General features: G+C 49.8%; 6 protein-coding genes across 6 annotated transcripts; 2 read left to right on the top strand and 4 right to left on the bottom strand.

Moving 5' to 3' along the window:
* Window positions 1-54: 54 nt before the first annotated feature.
* On the bottom strand, window positions 55-2,482 carry P153DRAFT_393315 (uncharacterized protein; the record flags this gene model as incomplete). Its single annotated transcript, XM_033671223.1, has 4 exons — window positions 55-1,450; window positions 1,516-1,958; window positions 2,008-2,310; window positions 2,450-2,482. The coding sequence occupies 4 exons, from the start codon at window positions 2,480-2,482 to the stop codon at window positions 55-57; spliced, it is 2,175 nt and encodes a 724-aa protein (XP_033527883.1).
* A 1,222-nt stretch (window positions 2,483-3,704) lies between these two features.
* P153DRAFT_332348 (uncharacterized protein) lies at window positions 3,705-6,698 on the bottom strand. The gene is made up of 3 exons (XM_033665506.1): window positions 6,040-6,698; window positions 5,863-5,989; window positions 3,705-5,784 (listed from the first exon to the last, which is right to left on the bottom strand). The coding sequence occupies exons 1-3, from the start codon at window positions 6,468-6,470 to the stop codon at window positions 4,099-4,101; spliced, it is 2,244 nt and encodes a 747-aa protein (XP_033527884.1). The 5' UTR covers window positions 6,471-6,698; the 3' UTR covers window positions 3,705-4,098.
* Window positions 6,699-7,522: 824 nt separating this feature from the next.
* On the bottom strand, window positions 7,523-9,768 carry P153DRAFT_308411 (uncharacterized protein). The gene is made up of 3 exons (XM_033664704.1): window positions 9,017-9,768; window positions 8,135-8,928; window positions 7,523-8,067 (listed from the first exon to the last, which is right to left on the bottom strand). Exons 1-3 carry the CDS (start codon window positions 9,442-9,444, stop codon window positions 7,745-7,747), a joined length of 1,545 nt encoding a protein of 514 aa, XP_033527885.1. The 5' UTR covers window positions 9,445-9,768; the 3' UTR covers window positions 7,523-7,744.
* A 2,114-nt stretch (window positions 9,769-11,882) lies between these two features.
* On the top strand, window positions 11,883-14,887 carry P153DRAFT_157955 (uncharacterized protein). The gene is made up of 2 exons (XM_033662242.1): window positions 11,883-12,994; window positions 13,040-14,887. Exons 1-2 carry the CDS (start codon window positions 12,004-12,006, stop codon window positions 14,755-14,757), a joined length of 2,709 nt encoding a protein of 902 aa, XP_033527886.1. The 5' UTR covers window positions 11,883-12,003; the 3' UTR covers window positions 14,758-14,887.
* P153DRAFT_308413 (ARF/SAR superfamily) lies at window positions 14,733-15,936 on the bottom strand. The gene is made up of 4 exons (XM_033664705.1): window positions 15,662-15,936; window positions 15,566-15,604; window positions 15,416-15,499; window positions 14,733-15,364 (listed from the first exon to the last, which is right to left on the bottom strand). Exons 1-4 carry the CDS (start codon window positions 15,734-15,736, stop codon window positions 15,017-15,019), a joined length of 546 nt encoding a protein of 181 aa, XP_033527887.1. The 5' UTR covers window positions 15,737-15,936; the 3' UTR covers window positions 14,733-15,016.
* Window positions 15,937-17,243: 1,307 nt separating this feature from the next.
* P153DRAFT_393319 (uncharacterized protein) lies at window positions 17,244-19,194 on the top strand (the record flags this gene model as incomplete). Its single annotated transcript, XM_033671224.1, has 4 exons — window positions 17,244-17,283; window positions 17,338-17,687; window positions 17,740-17,921; window positions 18,731-19,194. The coding sequence occupies 4 exons, from the start codon at window positions 17,244-17,246 to the stop codon at window positions 19,023-19,025; spliced, it is 867 nt and encodes a 288-aa protein (XP_033527888.1). The 3' UTR covers window positions 19,026-19,194.
* Window positions 19,195-19,237: the final 43 nt, after the last annotated feature.

The raw sequence follows: 19,237 nt of genomic DNA on the forward strand, positions 1-19,237 counted from the left end.
TTTTATTGTAAGACTAATATGTTAAGAATTACGTGCTGCTTTCACGTAGTGACCTCAATCACACCCAACATATCCACAACCCATGACAATCCACCTCCCTCCTCCAAGCGTCTCACCCAACTCCACCAGCCGCTGATCCAGGCCCTGTAGCCCCTTTCGAACATCTTCCTCGACTCCGTTGCTCTCCACAACCGACCGCTGTAGCCGTCCGAACCCCAAGCACATCACACTCTCCGCATCCAGCCCTCCCCCATCCACAGCCACAAACCCATCCCTCGCCTTCCGCAGCGCAGTGAGCAACCGCGTACGCTTAATCTTCCTTCTCAGCTCCGTTTCCCGCTCATCCCTCAGAGACGATATCTCCGCTTCTACAGAAAGCACTGCACGTCGATACGCAAGCCAGGCTGAGAACGTAGCGGGGAAGAAGGCGAGGGATTGGGGGTCTGCGCCGAAGAACGAGGGGAGATGTGGTGTGAGGAGTGTGAATGCGCGGTCGATAAGGGGGAGGAGGGTTGGGTCTGGGGAGGTGGGATTGGCTAGGTAGGTTGTGAAGAGGGTGGTTAGGTGGGAGGGGTTTGGGGGTGGGAGGGTTGGTGTTGGGGGAAGGCTTGGAAGTGCTGGGCTTGCTGGGTGTGGGTGTATTTCGTTTGTGTCTGTTGGAGGAGACCGTTTTCGCTTTTTTCTGCCTTGTTGTGCGCTGGTATGAGGAGAAGAGGAGTCGTTCCCGAGGTTGCAGGCAGTGACTGTCTTGCGTGAGATGCGTGTTAGGCGTGAGTTTGCACTGCTAGACTCATCCGGTGTGGATCTTGGAAGTACTTCTGAGGGGGGACTGAGGACAGGCACCTTTCGACTGCTTCTTCTGGTGGGTTTAGCGGGCTCTGTAGCTATAAAATTGAGGTTGTTGAGCTCCTCATCGGAGGCGCGAAGATGCTGTGCCGCTTGCTCCAGGTTTCTGTGTGCTTCTGCGGTTTCTCGCCCATTGATATGGTCATCTTCGACATAGAGATCTGGACTCGCTGTTTTGGGTCGACTGCCTGGAACCAGAGCAGATAGGCCGACCTGGCGTTTGAGCGGGGTTTTTCTATGTGAGGCATGGTTACCTTGTGAAGCTTGCATCGATACAGTTGTACCGGATACGTTTGAGACAGAAGATGGAGTGTTGTGTCCAACATCCTTGAACATAGCCGTAGCGTTTTCAGTGCTATTTATAGGTACGTCTGTTGGAGACAGGAGCAGTGATGCTCTTGAGGTGGCACACGACCTGCTGGGTTGATGTCTAAGTTTCACCGCAAGCAATAGTTCTTCCGTCGACTGCAAATCTTCTGTGTCATCGACGTCCGATGGCGCAATGCCGTCCTCGATAGTAGTGGCGTTGTTTCTCGCATAGCTCTTATTGCGGAGACAATTGAAAGCCTTGATCAGAATCCACAAGCGCAGGTAGTACCTCAACCTAAGCAGTCTATTAGCAAGCTCCCTCACACTGATACGTATCTCATTCTTGAGAGATGCACTCACACTGCTCGATCCGCTTGATTCTCATAAGTCAAGTCTCGAGGATAGTTTTCCACGCCATCAGTCGCCTTGAATAACCACGACCTATCTTTCCCTGCTCCCCAGATCTTCGCCCCGAACTTGTTCAACAAGTCTGAGACATCTCCGTCCAGGTCAACATCGTGGATAGCCGTGTTCACTAGATCGCTCGCAATAGTAGGCAGTATACCCACGGTTTTCGCAACGGCGTCCGCGAGCAATTTGACGGTTTGATTGTCGAATTTGGGTTTTCCGTGGTCGGAGATCCGACCATCTGATTGTCGCAGACCTAGGCCCCGAAGCATCATGCCTACTTTCAGAGGACCTGGATTAGAAATGCGACGGGTCCAGAAGACACGATTGTAGGTTGGGAGGTTTGGTGCAGGAGAGTCTTTCGAGCGTGTACCTTGCTCTGCAGACATCTGGAGCTGACATGTATTAGTGGGTCATGCGTAGAATAGTATGTGTTCGATATACCATAGTCTGGTCTTGTGAATCCTGAGTCCTCGTCATCATTCTGTACAGTCGGTAATAGTCGAGAGATGAGTAGAAGTGGTTGTGTGCGACAGATGCTGCAGTGATGCTGATTTCCCAACTATGTTGTGCGTCATAGTACTCTGCTGCCTGGAGACCTGTGCGGAAACTCATACGTTTTCCGAAGGCGATGAGGTCTGGTGTCAAATTCGAGTACCATAATGGGCAGACACTGATATTGACCCAGTCTGTTGGATTTGCTTGGCGCAAACGATTCCGGTTCCAAATTGGGAAGTCAAACAAACTCTTACGTGGAGTTAGAGTACCAACCACACATCAACATCTTACTGGCCTGCTCTGGAATTATCTGCTATGGGTCTTGCAGCCGAACATGATATCTATTATGGTGTGATCCTGGGTAGTGTTACTATACCAGACCACCTACGCTGATCTTGAAGCTCTGAACAGGCATCTCCATGCTCGTTTATTATTTCAGGCTCCCCGTTCATAAAACTTTCCATGTCTCAGTGTTGAACTACCTTTGACTGTCTCAAGAGAATGAATACATCAGTGCCGTACTTGCTTCTATTGTCCACCAGGAAATGATTGGACGCTCTTGCCTACACTCACAACATCATGAACGTAGTGTCCTTGTATTATACACTTGAGCCTCACTTCCCTTCCTAGATTCTGCCTTGCGCTCATCCAATGTTGTTTTCAAAATCCTCTGGTTTACGTCCTTTGTGGCCTTCTGATTGCCAGAAAGTGACTCATGTTGATGTTCGTCGACGCCTTACATCTTCGACTTCCCACCTACGTAGGATGGGAGGTTTAAACTTCGTCATCGACTTCTTATCCCAGAGTGTCCCCAGAACTCCGTGCTTCTATTACACCAGCACATGTGCCAATGCTGGTTATCCCACAGCATCGTGCATATGGTGATAATGCTGGCCACCGCATGACAAGCTTGGGAATTGTGGTTGTAAATCTGGGCTTTGGAACACTCCGACATATGTCTTCGATTGTATTATTCCTGATGCAGACTGCAAAGAAGTGACTCGTTGCTCGTACCTCGATGCGTGAGCCGCGGCGAAGACGACAGAGGGAACGACCGTGGTTTGGGGCGGCGGATTCGCACCAATCGAGTCTGAACGTTGAGTTACAAGCAAGTATCGCCATTTTCTTGCACTCCATGTCAATACTCGCCCCAAGCTTCTGGACGTTAAATGTATCGGGCAGCACAGACTAGTGAATAGCCATGGCCAGCTGTGAGGTAGCGAATGCGCAACATTGATAAGAATGGCAATAATATCATACCATACAGAACAGCCGAGGTAAGACGTAGCAACTCATCATGCGGGATGCATAGTGAGTGGTGAGCAGCAAGCCTGGCGATGAAGTGTCTGTTGCATGTTGCACAAACAAGCCATCCGAGCGACGTGCTGGGCAATCTTACGACAAAGGACAAAGAGCATGACTCCCAGATCCCAGAGGCTTGAACATTGAACAACAAAAGCCTGCTGGGAACTCGACGCGTGAGACTAGCGAGACGTCATGTTCGGGGTTCGGGATGGAAAGGAGGTTCAGGGTCCAGCTCGTCATACAGACGTAGACCCCAGCCCTGTGAAGGTACTGACTCGACAAATACTGTATTCAACATATTTCGAACGATTCATTCATTCAGCATTGACACATAGCCTACGCTTGAGGGTGTTTTTATGTTCGCGAACAAACGTTACGATATTACTACGTACAGCTCCACAGTCTGATGATTACAAAAGAGTTCGTTTTAGTAAAACAATGCGCGTGAAGAAGCAATGTGCTCCGATGTAGTCCTTAGGTTCAAGTAGGCGTCCAAACGCCATCGCTAAGAAGGTCTCAAATCGACAAAGGAAATTTAGAACAAAAAAAAGAGTGACATCCATACTTTTGTGTAGAAGAACTCCGATGCATCCGAAGCATCCGAAGCCGAATTTTATGCGGGCCAGCTGTGATCCACATGTGTATTGGATCCAGGGGTTGCGCTGAAGCCCATTGTGCGTCCAGGCTAAATCCTCCAAATAAGGTGGGCCGATCTTGGAACGAGAGACGGAGTTATCGTCTATCCACAATGATGCGGGCATCCTCTCTCCTCAAGAACTCAAACACATCCATGTTCAGCCGCTCCAACCCATCTTTGAAAATCTGCTCTGTCCTTTCGGTATTCGTCATGATCGAGAACGCTCTGCAGAGAAGATCCTCTGGACTCACGCCGTCAACGGGGCTCATGTTCTTCCACTTCAGTCTCATAGCCCGAAGGTCGTTCATTGCTAGTAACCGGTCGATGAGCCCTGCAGTGTGCACACCAGGTTGTGTAGCGATAGAATGACCGAGGGCAGTGAGGTTTTGACGTTCGTGGAGCCATGCGTTGAATATTTTGAATGTGAGGTCGTAATAGGGCCCTATCGCTGGGCGAAAGACAGCTTCACCCATGTACCAGAGTTGATTTAATCGGTGGAGCACTATCTGTTCGTGTGGCGGTGAGGTGGGGTTGGGGAAGAGGTACTGCATCAGCAGGGCGAGAACTTCGCACTGCATGAGGCGCAGGTCGCTCGTAGCGTCCTGTCTAGGGTCAAATGGTTCAACTGGCTGACTTTTCAAGATTGCTTGTGGTTGGTGTTGCAAAACCATGGGTGGGGGTAGTTGGCTGATTGGTGCAGCAGGGACGTTCTGCGGGTTGGGTACAGCTATGATCTGTGTATTAGGGGCTGAAATAGGCTGGTTGTTACTCGCGGCCTGCGCAAGTGGTGTATTAGATCTACTGGAAGAATGTGGAACGAATGGGCGACCAATTTGTTGACTAGTGGGGGTACTGGCTCGACTAGGTGATCGAGCTGAAGATTGTCGATGGCGGATTTGAGACTGGGGTCGTGATGGCGCTTCATCATGCGACTCAAGCTTTGGCTCGGGATCATGCTGAGCATATGTAGGTTTGAAGGCCTGTTGTTGATGTTGAGGTTGAGGTTGAGGTTGAGGTTGAGGTTGAGGAGCAATGAGTGCATGCCGACCATTTGGAGCTGCGGAGGATTCTCGGTCATTGGTTCCGTTGGTGACAACAGAAGAGTTTGTCGCCTGGGGTCCTTGAGAGGAAGTCATTGTAGCGCCAAGGGAGGGTATAGAGCGCGGCTCAGAAGTACGATGTGGCATAGTAGTGATGTATGGCGTAGACTCGTAAGGGCTGGTGTAGCTGCGAGCATCACTATGATTCTGAGCTGCCGAGTCTCGCTGCGGTTCTTTCGATGGTGCACGAGAATCTTCATGTGCAGACGCTTGAACAGAAGGTGCGATGTTCACAGCTGTGAAGCTCCCGTTGTTCACCGCCGTGAAGCCAGTGGACCCTGGTGCCGGAACAACACTGGGTGATCTTGAAACCTTGTCGAGCTCATTACTTAACAGATGACTAGGTTGCGACCTTGCAGGCTCAGGCCCAGAAGCTGCGGGTGACGAGAGGCGACTCAGTTTGCCTGTAAGATAGCTTGGAACGGGTGGGATATGCTCGTTGCCATTGGCACCTGCTGGAAAGAGAGACTTGAGAGCTTTACGGGGACTATTACTCCTTCTTCCAATGGGCATAGTGTGATATGGTCGCTTTGCAGGCGGTGACAAGTGATCTTCACCATCTGAGATTGACGTGTGCATACCGCTCTTTCTCTTTTTGCCATTGATTGCTTTGACGTCAAGCTCAGCCCCAGCAGATGCATCCCGATTTGGCGTGAGCGACTGCGGTGTCCCGCGTGGTGACTGGGAAATTGATCAGAATTCTGTGCGAAAAACACGGAAAATATGGAAAGACAGAGCTAGAGACATTGCAGGACTTACACCACCCTCGCCATCCAAATCGACAGTCGAGTCATTGTCGTTTATACCCGAAGCTCTCTTAAGCTTCATGTTTCGAATATAGTAGCATGCTTTGATGATGATCCATCGATGGAGATGTATCTTGAGACTGCAACGAAGTTAGGGCATATTCTGACACAACCTTGTTCATCAACTCACATTTCCTTATGTTCTGGCTCCTCGTACAACAGGTCTTTGTTGTATGTCTTCTTGGTGGGGTCAGGGGTGAGCAGGCAAGTACGATCCGCATCTCTGCCCCAAATAGCGGGTCCATAAGTACCGAGCAGCTCCTCGAGCTCGACATCCAAGCTGATCGGATCAGCGGCAAAATCAAGTAAAGTATCCCTCTCTTTTGGTAGTTCCTTAGACAGCTTTGTGACTTCACTTGACAGCTTGCGATAGTCGGGATTGTCGAATTTGGGGATGCCGCGATTTGTTGTTGAGCTGGAGGCGGACAAGCCCAGACCAAGGCACTCGGTTACTTCCCGTATCGTAGGACTGTGGCTGCTGAACACAGAAACCCATCGGCTTCGATCCCATCGCTTCACGCCGTGTTCGAGATCATATGCCAGATTATCCTTGGAGCTCATGCTGAAGCATAGATAATGACGATGAGATGTGTTGTTGATGAACGTTGCCCAGATGAGGAATGGCTGACAAGAAATTGGAAGGTAGGAAGCCACTAGCGTAACCGGCGTCTCGGGAAAAATCGCCTTATGCCTTTGCGTATGACAAAGTACGAGGTTATCGTATCTCAGACGCCGGCTGTACTACTTCAAAGTCTACGCGCCGCGCAAACGGTGAGAAAAGATGGTGTTGTAACGTGTAAGAGACTGCAGAGAAAACTATCCAGAAGCGAGCAAAATCTAGCCGGGCAAATCTTACGCGTCCACATTCGTATATGACTCGTGCTAATACAACTTGGCGATTGGTTCGGAACAGGGGGCCTGCACTTGTGTGGATTGTAGATGGCTACCGGATTATGTGATTAATTTTGCACTTAAGATTTATGCTAGCTTACAAAGGCCAAACTATCCCGCGGTAGCGGCCACGACTGTCAGCGAATAAGCACGGCTATCACTCTCTGACCATGACAATCATACGATAACGCTATTTACCCAGTTCATCTCGTCTATGACGCGCTGGTCCTGTTTGGATTCCTACGTGCGTACCATCTAGCTCATAGGGGTACTGTTAAGTGTAATGCTCGTGCGCCTGTTCATTATTTGCTACAAAACAGTAGGCTGCTTCGGCTACCTACCTGCAGGTCCAACGCTCGTTATGTAGCGGTCTGTACGCAGCTTCCATCGCTCGTTTCGAGTATCTTATAAAGTTGCCATAGTCCTTGTGGCGAAAACGACAGTTTCCTTATTTTGAACGATGTGACAACGCCGTGAAGCGGCGAGTTCCACACAAATCCAGAGACGTGGTCCAAGATGATTGCAGGACTAATCAGACTACGCGGACGCGTGTCCTTGGCAGGCCCGAGATGTCAGCTGGTTAAATCAAGCCAGCGTCTTGTGTCGAATTTCAAAAGAGATCAGCGATCGAGCTGGTTGCGCGTTGAATTGATAGGCTTACAATTCGAACATGCCGTCACAGGCATCGCTTCTTGGAAGTTAGAAAGACTTTTTGCAACGGTCTTGGGATGTCTGCGACAGTCCTAGACTAGCGTAATCCTACACGGATTTTGGAACATCCTGAGAAAAGCTGAAACATGTACCGCCGACCGCAACTGATCTCTCAGGTTTGAACGTTTGAACACGCGGCGGCAAAAGTAATAAATCTCGACTCTGTCGTAAGAGCGCCTAAGATTTTGGGTAATCGACGAATACACGGACACTACACTCAACAATACAATACACTACCCAGCATACCACAGCATCTCCCTCCCCTCCTCTTCCTCCTCGCTCTGGAACGTCTGCAAGTGAGTGCATAGCCACTGCACCACGGCCGTGAACTCAACGCCCTTCCACATCATCTCGACAGCGTACTTTTCTCCTGCGAGAACGGCAAATGATTGCCGTAACAGTTCGTCCTTGTCGACTACGATGTCAGTTCCGAGACCGAAGCCTTTCCCGATGTCTTCGAAGTTTGCGAGAATGCTTTGTGTACAGCCCATCAAGGTTTTGTGTTGTTGAATACGCCGAGTAATCTCAGGTGCGCTGTGACCTTCCGTGCGCCAGCCTAAAAGTAAGTGAGTAAGAGATGTTGACAAGATGCATGAGAAGTTGATAGGGATTTATGAACCTACGTTTATCCGCGCGTTCGAGCGCTGCCATGTGTCTCTTGAGTTCGATCCATGTCAGAAACGCGCGCTCCCTTGCAATGAAGACTGGGATGTTGTCGACGATCTTGTCGAAATCGGCCCTTACGCCGTCTCGCCACATTTGCTCGAGGCGGTTGAGCAACACTTCCTCATCCCATTGCGCGCTACCTTCCTCTCCGTAGATGTACGATCGGAGTGCTCTTAGGCTATCATAGTCCAGGCCACGATAGGGTACACTGTTGCGCTGTTGTGGCATATCTTCAACTACTGTATCATCTGAACGGAAGCTCGTCGCAATCTTCGCAAGCTCATGGCTCACTTTCCGGTCGACGTCGACTTGTTGCTGTGCGATGGCAATGTGCTGTTGCGATCGTGCGTCATGGTCTACTGTTTGTGAACCCGCGAGCGCTCTACTCCAGATACCTTCGACAATGTTTTGAGGTTGCTGCACGCCCTGGGATTGGTTCGTGCCACTTACATATGTAAAGCCAGGCCCATCTTGATCGTGATAGTCGGCAGGAGGACTCTCACCCGACTCTGGAGGTGTAGACATAGCGCTTCCATACGACGCTTTATCGGCCTGTAAGACGTTTGGCACAAGCGGAACGAAAGAAGTACGTGCAAGGGTCTCCCCATTCGTACTTTGACCCGACAGTTCGGCTTCAGCTCTGGCTTTCCGGTCCTCCTCTTTCTTCTTCTTTTCGCGCTCCAAGCGCTCACGCGCGAGGATGACGTTACATCCTTTGAGCCCTATCCACCAATGTAAAAGCATGTGGATCCTAATATCAAATCCATTAGCAAACACATGAAGTAATCCGCTTGTGTTGACGCTCGTCCATCTTTGCAGTGAAAGGAGTTAAAACTTACAGCTGTTTGTCCTCCTTGTTTTCGAAGTATAAGTCTTTTGGATATACCCCCTCCCCCAAACCCGTCTCATTTGCCGTGAGTAAGTGTTCTCGCTCCCCCACTTTTCCCCATATCTTATTGCCATGTACCTCCAACAGCTCATCAATCTGCTTTTTCAGACTGTTTTCCTCACTCATTGTCTTGATCAAATCGTCCGACTCTTTCGGCAACGTCGAGACAACATCGCTCATATGTGATACCAAATCACGCACTAACGCAGATTCGAAGTTGGTCTTGCCGCGCTTATTGGAAGACCATTTTGCGCGTAAGCCGAGTCGTTCGATGAGCTCATGCATGCGCACTTTGGATCTGTTTTTCAAGATGTCGAGCCAGTCTTTCGACGTTGCGTAAGTGATCGATTTACCTTCCATGACGGGAGGTGTGTGCATGTATAACAATCGCAAAGATATGCCAGATAGAATGTGTATGGATAACAAATTGGGTATCAGTATTCCGACTCGTTGGTGGTGTTCGTTTTCGGGTGTTTGTCGATCTAGGATGGCGAGTGTAATGCGTAGTAGGCACGGGTTTCCCTTGTTGCGTCAGTCGCAGTCGCGCTTGACCTTGTGCCGGGAAGGGACCAAGAAAAGCAGATAAGGCGGCCCCGGTAAAGATATGAGGGTAATCAGGGTATATTATTCGGCTTTGAAAAGCATTGAAAACGACTGGAAATGGAATTAGTATACAATTGATGAAAAAGAACGAGGGCTAAGTGTCGCGTGGAGGACTGGAAGGCTTCGCGCGCAAGGATTAAAAGAGGCCAGACCCAACAGGGCAGGCGGCACTAGATGGCAATACTCGCACATTGGTCAGCTAGTCAGATCGTCTTACACAAACTCCGCGCCACGCGTTTGACCGCCCATGGATCGTTTTTCAGGGCTGCCCCTCCTGATGAATGATTGTACCAGATTTTCCAGTAACTGACCCGAGGTTCGCCACCAGGCTCAACTAGAAACCACTCAATACCCCATGGCGAACCACAAAGTGATATGCTCCACCTTCTTCAACACTTTTCCCGTACGTCCTACTTTACCGAAAAACCTACAGAATTCTTTGCACTAGATAAGCGAGAAGTTCATAAAACTACAATAGGGTTATCACGGTACACCTGTCTTGGTAGCCTCAAATAGTTCCACATGAGCCACTCAACGGCCGATACACCTCAGATATCTACCATATGCCCAAAACACAACAACATATCCAAGGTAACAACCCGATTACAACTCGATTTTTTAAAGCTTCGTGCTAGTGCTTAGGTGCCAAGTATCTATTAACGGTGAAGCGGATGAAATTCACGATGAGAACACAGCTAGCTTCACGTGGCAGTAGCCAAACAGGGACTTTGACGATTTGAGTAGGAACTGACACCTTGATGGAATGAAGCCATGCGATAAAATCAAGCTCGATGTGGGAGAAAATATCTCTGACTGTGGCGGGAGAAAACCTACGTTAGTGTGATGTGTCTGTCCAGATGTATGATTCGCTTCCCTGGTCGCATTGAAGTTGGATCACCAAGTTTCCGCGGCCGGTGGAGATGTGTGGGAGACCGTTACTAATACTTATATATACCGTTGCGCTACGCGTTGTAATAGTCACATTGTATTTTGGGTCCTGATCTGTTTGTAAAACTACTCCCCAAGTTAATCAAGAATGTAGGTTGTCGGGGAGTAACCAGGGCTATTGCAAGTTCCGTACTCTAACAAGTAGCCTGTTTGAAGCCAAGGCTACCAAACACGTTTAGTGTAGGCCATGGTTAAAGCATGCATGGATGAGCGGCTCCAAGAAGAATCAAATGAAAGACTAGTTGCTGACGTCCCTCAAAATCGAACGCTGCTAGTTCTGGCGGAGGGGTTGATGTTTGGAGTTACAGACGAAAATCGAGAGCATCCTGAACACAGTCCACTTTGCAAGGTTGAAGCGCAAACAGGCTCACTGTGTATAACAACCGATGGCACGTTCCAAAGTCGCCGAAGAAGCCCTGGACCGCGGCGATAGTTTCGTAGTGACGCTTGCTGCCACCGATCTTTGACACAGGGCGTCGCACGTGGCGGTCATCAGGGTCGACACGGTTTTGGCCTGGCGGGTGAAGTCAAAAGAGCAAATGGTGAGAAATAGACGTGCGGCTTCTAGGTTATGAGAATCAGTGTCAAGTACAATCGAAGCTCGCTTCTGCTTGTCGACGGTGTTGCAGAGATCAGACCACTCGGAGGTTAGGTCGGCACACAGCCGTTACTTCTGGCTTAGGTCAGCATGTCTAGCACCCATAGACGGAGGAGTATCATCAGATCCTTCTCCAGACATCCATCCATCATCTCTTCAAAACTCTCTTTATGTTTATTGTTGAAATATGATGATCTACCAGCATAGAATGATGCGTTGTGGCAGTGAGATATGCTACCAATTGCGGCAGTTCAGCCCTCAGCCTCGCAGCCCGCTGCAGACGCCTCTTGAGGCTATAGGTCGTATTTTTAGTACCACCAGAGCCCGAAGGAAATGAGAATCACAGCGACGCTGGAGTTCTTCAGTCTTCCTTCTTCCTCTCTTCCATCGCCTGATATTACGAAACTTTCCTATCCTGTTCCTACCCTCCCAGCTCTGCCAGCACAGTCGCAAAAGCTACCTCGGCCCGAATCGCGTAACAGTTCTAAGGTCACAAGGCTGAACCTGACATTACTTGATCTGACGTCTTGTGTGCGCCTTGCGTAACTTTGGGGTTGCAGCTTCCAAATCGAGCGTTCACAAGAGACTGAGCCGATTGGAGGGCCAGGCTGGAATTGCCAACCCCTAGGCTGTAAGGCAGCTTCAGCCGCAGGGAGGATTGCTGTCGAACTGTTCCGATCATCTGATCGATCTTTCTGACCTGTTGACAAGTGTAACGCCTAAGCATCGGAATATCTGAACAGTGGAAATTTCAAACGTTATTGAGTGAGACCGCCGAGGCAGTAGCTATGGAGAAAATACCATCTCCCCTCCAAACCGGCGCGCCTGCGTCTCTCAGAAGACTCTCAACCGACTCGGTTCCATCTTCCCTTCGTGTGGGTTCTCCAGCCGTCGAACGCGGATCTACGCCATGGGATGATCGACCACCTCTTACGCGCAAGAATACGTCTGGCAGATCCGATAGACTCTCGCAACTCTTCCCGTCTCGACCGTCTTCAATCGCTTCACCCAGTCCACCAAGCAGTACTACCGCCTCGAGACGCACGTCTTATCCTTCACCTCTTGTACCGGCTGCGGAGTCTCCATACCGAGTACCACATGCTCCGGCACCCCCCTCATTCGCCCAGGACACCTCGTACAAAACATCGCCCTTTGTTCAGCATGACACGTCTCAGTCATTACTGAGTAGTAGTGGGTCGAAGCGGCTCCTGGATCGGCTCGTATCTTTGCGGGGCACAAGGACTAAGGGCGCGGACTACTTCAAACTAGAAGATGAGGAGTCGGGACCCAGTAGAGGTCATTTGAAGGGTGTCAAAGAAGTGGATGAACCGGTGGGATTTGATCTTAGTGGCCTGAGTGGCATGTCTATGAGGAAGTATAAGCCGCGGAAAGGTGTAACCCATACAGCTGACGCCATAGATCGCCAGCGCGATCTGAACGAGGCTGGCTACGCTGCCGAGTTTGAAAGACTCGAGGCACAACTGGGAGCTGGTATGAGCTCCATCGTCGAGAGGCCTTTCACGCACGAATCTGGTCAGCCCGAACAGGCTCTCGGCGATGATCATCAGCGAATGTTATCAAACTCAGAGATTGTGAGCGCTCAAAAGAAGGATGCACAAAAAGAAGCCGAGAAGACCAGCAAGATTGTTGCTGTGGCTGAAGTACCTATTGATATTAGTGAAAGCTTTGCAGGCGGCGACTTCGAGGCAAGAAGCATGATGACAGCCCATAGTGGGCGGGACGGAGACGATGCGCAGACCAGCTACTACTTCCCGCCAGGTAAATAACACAGCCATGTATAATCAAACACTAACGATTATACAGACCCTGAACAGCCGTCATGGCGACCCTTCACTATGGCCTGGTATTGGATACTCATGCTTACCATTCTTGCTATTGCGTTAGCTGTATTGCAAGAATTCTTGTGCCAGCTGTCCATGCGCCGAGTCCGAGACAATCTCAACGGTGGATTAACAAAACCATTCAAGGCAACTGGGGAGCTATCCGTCCTTGTCTTCTTTACCTGGAAGTACGCGCCCATCATGTCGCTCGTCTTCTATGGAATTCTGTGGCAAATGACGGATTTTGAGGTCAAGCGACTGGAGCCGTTCTATCAGCTATCCAAAAAGACTGGTGCTACGGCAGGTGAATCGCTCAACATGGACTACTTGACGTTCATGAGTTGGTTGGTACCACTAAGAGCTCTGCGACACAGGCAGTACGCTGTCATCTATAGCTCTCTGGGTACATTGATTGCGAGCAGTCTCGTTCCTGTTCTGCAATCTGCGTCAATCATCATGTACCCACCTAAAAGCCATCGCAAACCCGACGACTGGAAGTCTGTTCGCGTTGATCCCCCTTGGTCTAGGGCTGTCTCAGCTTGTCTCCTTGTGGTTGCTTTTCTAGGACTCCTACTAATGTACGCGATGCGACGGAACAGTGGTCTTCAGTCGAATCCTATGGGAATAGCCGGAGTTGCGGCTATGGCTACTAAGAGTCACATTCTTACAGACTTTTATGGACTCGACACAGCGCCTCTAGACAAAATCCACAAACAACTGAAGAATCGTCGGTATATCCTGCATAAGAGCTCGCTGTGGCAAGGAGAATACATCCGCAACAACAAAGAGAAGATCCACGAGCATGGCTCTGATCCTCGACCCATGATGCTACGTTTGCGATCCGGGGTACCGTTCATCGCATACATGGCCCTTTGTGCTCTCACTATCCCCATCTTCATGTTCGTCAGAGGAGCAGATATCATCACGGAGAAAGTGCCTATCCTCATGACCAGCCTCGCAACTATAGTAAAACTTCTCTGGAACACAATGAATTGCGATATCCGTATGCTCCAGCCATTCTACATCCTTGCGCAACGCCGCGCTCCCGCGAAGACGCTGACCCTGGACTACTCTGGTACAAACCCCTTGTACCTGCCTTTGAAAGCGCTCCTCAATAGACACTATCTTGTCGCGCTCGTGGCCTTTGGAAGTCTTTTAGCTGAGATGCTGACGGTGTGTGTATCGTCAGCATCTAGCGTTGACGGAAAGATATTTGTCCCTGGTCATAAATTCGATACCCCTGACAACGACAACGACGACAACGACGACGATGCTGATGACCCAAACAAGTCTAACAACCGTCAAAACACTGACCAAACATTCCGCTCCTTTTGGTCGTCCTTCTTCCTCACAATGTGCATCCTCGTCTACCTCATCATCGTCGCATGTATAGTCTACAAACGCCGCGCGCACAAATTCATACCCCGCCAAATCGGCACTATGGCGTCTGTTCTAGCCTTCATCCACCAGAGCAATATGCTAGTCAATTTCGTAGACACAGAGAAGTTTAGTTCGAGAGAAATGACGCAGCATCTGAGTAAAGGAGGCAAGACGTATGCACTGGGTTGGTTCCAAGGCAGAGACGGGGATGACCATATGGGTATTGATGAGGAGCCCATTCTGGCGAGGTATCGTTATGGAGTTGATCGGACCAAGACGAGGATGCTGGGACATCAGATTGGGACGTGGGAGAACTATTAGAGGACGGACCCCTCCTGCGAAGGAAATGTAGATAGGTGGTATGTTGTTTAGCAGAACGATCCCATCCATATTGAAGGACTGGATGGCATGATTATTATCTTTGAATGTTCAAAACAATTCCTTCGTAATTCTCCTGTAAACCTCCCATATTCGCAAGCTCGACTCCGAAACGCCACCATGCTGGTATAACCCTCTGCTTCATATACCGTCGTCCATCCCAAGTGTATATTTATGTAGACTCCCTCGGCAGTGACGCCTCCTAATTATCACTGTTGACATTGGCAACAAGCCAATCCATGCCTTCGTCCACACCCCTCCCATCGACTGCACTACACGCCACAATACTCCAATTCCGATCCTTCAGTTCGCCCAATCGCAATGCCTCGCTGATCTCTCCCGCGCCCTTTGCTCCCGGCTGATCCTGCTTGTTCGCAAATACTAGCAGAGCAGCGTCACGCAGCTCTTCTTCGTTTAGCATGGCAGATAGCTCTTCGGATGCGGTGGTCAGACGGTCGATGTCGGTACTGTCGATTACGAAGATTACGGCCGCGGTGTTGGCGTAGTAGCAGCGCCAGTACGGGCGAATAGATGTTTGACCGCCGAGATCCTGAGGAGGTATTAGAAAAGGGTTGAGAGGAGAGAGTTTGGCGAGGCTCACCCAAACATTGAAATTAAGGTTCTTGTATGTTACTGATTCGACGTTGAAGCCTATTGTTGGTATTGTCGTTACGACTTCCCCGATCTAGAGTATATGTCAGAACATACTTCTCTTCTCAAGTGTTGTCTAAGTCCATAACTACTGGCATACCTTCAATCTGTACAACAACGTCGTCTTGCCCGCATTATCCTGCGTATGTGATCAGCACATCTGCCCTGAAGCTGTGGTCTAGGCACCAGCCCGTACAAGTCCTAAGATCAATATCCGCGTCTCTTTCTTCGCCCAGATCAGAGCTGAGAACTTGGACATATAGCCACCCATTCTGTCTCAGCTGTGTCGTTTGCGCCGTTATTTGTGTCTGTATGCGGCGTTGGCACCGTTAAGGGAAATGTGTCGCCAGAAAGTTTGCGTGGGGTGGAGAAGACGCGATAGTTTGATGGGAGGGGTGGTCGGTTATCGTATTATGCGTATAGGAGGTGGAAAGTGCAGCGTCGGTGTCGTGTAGAGAGGCGATGATGCTGTCTGGCCAGAAAGTTAGCCAGCGCCGATCCGTGGCTGATGCAAACAAGCCAAACGTCGCGCATCCAGGGTCTTCGGCGGAACGGTTGTACCGATCGCCGATACAGGCTCTCAATCTCGCGTCTTGAACTCATCCACCAAGACTCGTGGATATCGTTACCAGGTGGATCGGCTTCAGGCATTTACTCAACAACAAACGAAAATAATGAATGTGTCGAGGTAGCTTTACCCCAACGGCGTCACTGACACCTGCAAAACCTCGCTCTGGCCACCAATACCCTCGAGAGTCGCGATAACACTTTGCCACGCATTTTGCAAGCGATGGAACACTGCGTGAAGTGGACATAGCGAGTCATGAAACATGTGGAGACACAGAGTGTCGTGCAAACAGCAAGCCCAAGAGTATGGAAACCATGGCGACGTGACTGCTCTATCATTCGCCAACGCCAGTATTGAGAAGTACGATCCCAACGACCCTAGACCATATCTATAACAGAGAGTAGCATTGCTTAGTGTTCCCTCGTATTAATTCATATCTCAAAGGCAGTTGCTTCCTACTGTTTAAGTCTTCGGCGTCTCAATTCCCTCCTGAGTTCAGTCATAGCGTAAGGCCGCGCCGCCCAACTCTCCTTCTCACTACATCATCAAGTTTTTCACCAATTTTGTAGAAAGGAATGTTAAGGGACAAGAAAGCACGTCCACGATGACTAGCTAATGGGACATGATTCTGTAACTCGCTCTGGACGTCGATTTTATCTATGGTCACTGTTCACTTTCCCTCTGTTCATCACCCCTGTAACGAGTAGAAGGTGTATGTATCTCGACGATTCATTTAGGTTGCCAACAACAGTTCTTGGGGAAATCCTTTGACAGTTATTGCAAGGGTTCTGAGTTTGAGTAGAAGAAGCTCTACATGTGCGGATCCATGTACGTTGACGACGATCTTTGGACAAACAAACCATTGGACTTCAAAGAAAACAAACAACTCAGATCAAAACGCTATTGCTGTTTACCAATTCTGTTGAGCATAGGTGCTTCACGTCCAATCTCTGTGTTGTCTGACTATCGTCGGGAGGATAACTGCAGAAACACGAGTCTTTCCCGCAACAAGGTCACCGGGCGTAACGACGTTACCCTTTCACTGCACGATATCTAGCAAACAATTCTTAGCAGCTTTGAACTCATAAAATCTCCGCCTCGCGCAAAGTTTCCTTGTCCCCGCTTTCGTTTCTACTCAACCCTCAACCAAGACGGAGAGCGCCATCTGATTTTTCAACACAGTGCTGTCCCTTTCCGCCTAGATCGCAAAATGGCTCGTCGTGGAAAGCGTAGTCCGAACGCTGGAGGTCGTAAGTTTCATCACGCGAATCTTATACAAATTCGACATGGTTGACATGCTACAGAAGCAGGCGTTGCGATCAGCCCTCCACCTGCTCAGGGGTCTGATTCCGTCACGTCGAGCGCCAGTAACGCGCCCTCTCAGAGTACGTCCGAAGCCTCTGGTACAGATGGAAACGCCTATTTCGTTGAGTTCGATGGTTTCCAACCTGACCCCGAGGCCGACTTCGTCAAAGAATTCCACCGCTTAGCCATCCACGAGCACTGGTCCAAGAAGGAAAAGAAGATACGCCGCGTGGAAGCCGAGTTTGCTCTGCATTACGGTACGGACGTGAGCAAACTCGAAAAATGGCAAGACTTGTGTCGTGATCTCAAGATTAAACATGTTCCGGGGTCAATCACAAAGTGCAAGAAGGTATGTTGCCACGCTTAGTTCCCAAGTGACATCGCCTAAAGATATCCCAAAGGCCATCAAGTCTGTTCACGTCAACATATTCGACTTTATCGAACATCGCTGCGACCCTCAACGCTTCAACCTCGACACCCACAAGAGCTTCAAGAACTTTCGCGAGGACATGGTTGCAGGGAAGATATTTCCGCTGAAACGGGCGAAGGAGGGTACTTTCATCAAGGCCCTTCTTCGACCGGTGTTCTAGGTAAAGAGTAGCTAACCAAGGCATGGCATAGACTGATGCTTGTTGTACACTGGTTGCCCAGTTCATCATGATCAAGCGTCCGCCGTCTTCGCTATGATGCAGTCACAATATCGGCTTTCTTGTTCCTCTCTGGACTAGAGTCCAGCCATGATGCGCTTAGGTAGCATGAGGACATGGTAGACACCTCACAAACACTAGATAATCAATCGAATCGTAATGATTTAGTGAATCTCTCGTTCTCGTCTACTTTGATGTGTAATAGGTTGCGCTGGAGCACTCTGTCTTCACCCCGAGGTTCCCCCATCCGGAACTCTACAATTCCGGACCACAATCAACCATCCAAACCAACTTGAAAAGTCACACCCGAACATCTCCCGGTCCAACATTCATTCCACCGTGCTCACACAGACCAAACCATTATTCCAGCCTCGACCAGTCGACCAGTAGAGTTAAACAGAAAGAATGCTGCCTAATGAGATCTTCAATCCCTTCGCAACCACTGGACGAACCGTAAAACTACCAAGACAGTACCAAAAACCTTTTTTAAAATTCCACTGGTTCTCAGTACCAAAACAGCATACCCAAACCCGGTCCCCTAACGAACGAGCCCGGACTTCAAATCTGTGATTAAGTATATAAGGAATTTCCGTCTTTCTCTACAAGACCTTTTTGTTATCCAACACTCACAACATTCACACACCACCCAAAGCCAAACCACCAAAAAAACACTATCCACACCACTACAAAGTACTTCCCCCCCCCTATTTATAAGTAAACCAACCCCATACTAACCACCCCCCAGAATGCGCACCACCACCATCCTCGCCGCTGGCCTCGCCAGCCTCAGCCTGACCGTCTCCGCCGCGCCCCTCAGCGCCGCCGAAACACTCACCGTCCTCTCGACGGCGTCATCAACGACCAGCGCGCCCGGCATCGCGCCCACGTTCATCGACGGCAAGTGGTGCGAGAACCCCATGCCGAACAAGGACGGCATCGTGTGCGTCGTGCCGTACCAGCTGTCCGATACGGTTCGGCAGTGCTTTTGGTGCTGGTTGGATTGTAGGATTTGCCCCAAGAAGCCGAGAGGGGGTGGTTGAGGGGGGATCTCGGAGTTGTTTTCGGGGGCGGGTGGTTGGTTGGTTCGCGGGTTTGGGGTCCGGTTCGAGGGGGGGAGGGGAGAAGTTTGGGTCTGGATGTGATTTTTTTTCAACTTTTTTTTTCATTAGTGCGCTTTTTTATATAAGCGTTAGGGGTGTTTTATGCATTGTTTCCAAAAGTACATGATCTCATGCCTATGTGACTGATGTGA

Source organism: Dothidotthia symphoricarpi (genome assembly GCF_010015815.1).
Source record: "Dothidotthia symphoricarpi CBS 119687 unplaced genomic scaffold P153scaffold_3, whole genome shotgun sequence".
Lineage (NCBI taxonomy): Eukaryota > Fungi > Ascomycota > Dothideomycetes > Pleosporales > Dothidotthiaceae > Dothidotthia > Dothidotthia symphoricarpi.

Coding starts and splice junctions, on each gene's coding strand:
- P153DRAFT_332348 (XM_033665506.1), bottom strand. CDS start 6,470: ATGAGCTCCAAGGATAATCTGGCATATGATCTCGAACACGGCGTGAAG. Junction 5,990..6,039: donor GAGCCAGAACATAAGGAAAT/GTGAGTTGATGA, acceptor ACTTCGTTGCAG/TCTCAAGATACATCTCCATC. Junction 5,785..5,862: donor ATTTGGATGGCGAGGGTGGT/GTAAGTCCTGCA, acceptor TCAATTTCCCAG/TCACCACGCGGGACACCGCA.
- P153DRAFT_308411 (XM_033664704.1), bottom strand. CDS start 9,444: ATGCACACACCTCCCGTCATGGAAGGTAAATCGATCACTTACGCAACG. Junction 8,929..9,016: donor AACAAGGAGGACAAACAGCT/GTAAGTTTTAAC, acceptor ATTTGATATTAG/GATCCACATGCTTTTACATT. Junction 8,068..8,134: donor GCTCGAACGCGCGGATAAAC/GTAGGTTCATAA, acceptor ACTTACTTTTAG/GCTGGCGCACGGAAGGTCAC.
- P153DRAFT_157955 (XM_033662242.1), top strand. CDS start 12,004: ATGGAGAAAATACCATCTCCCCTCCAAACCGGCGCGCCTGCGTCTCTC. Junction 12,995..13,039: donor CAGCTACTACTTCCCGCCAG/GTAAATAACACA, acceptor ACGATTATACAG/ACCCTGAACAGCCGTCATGG.
- P153DRAFT_308413 (XM_033664705.1), bottom strand. CDS start 15,736: ATGGGTGGCTATATGTCCAAGTTCTCAGCTCTGATCTGGGCGAAGAAA. Junction 15,500..15,565: donor CGTTGTTGTACAGATTGAAG/GTATGCCAGTAG, acceptor CATATACTCTAG/ATCGGGGAAGTCGTAACGAC. Junction 15,365..15,415: donor ACCTTAATTTCAATGTTTGG/GTGAGCCTCGCC, acceptor ATACCTCCTCAG/GATCTCGGCGGTCAAACATC.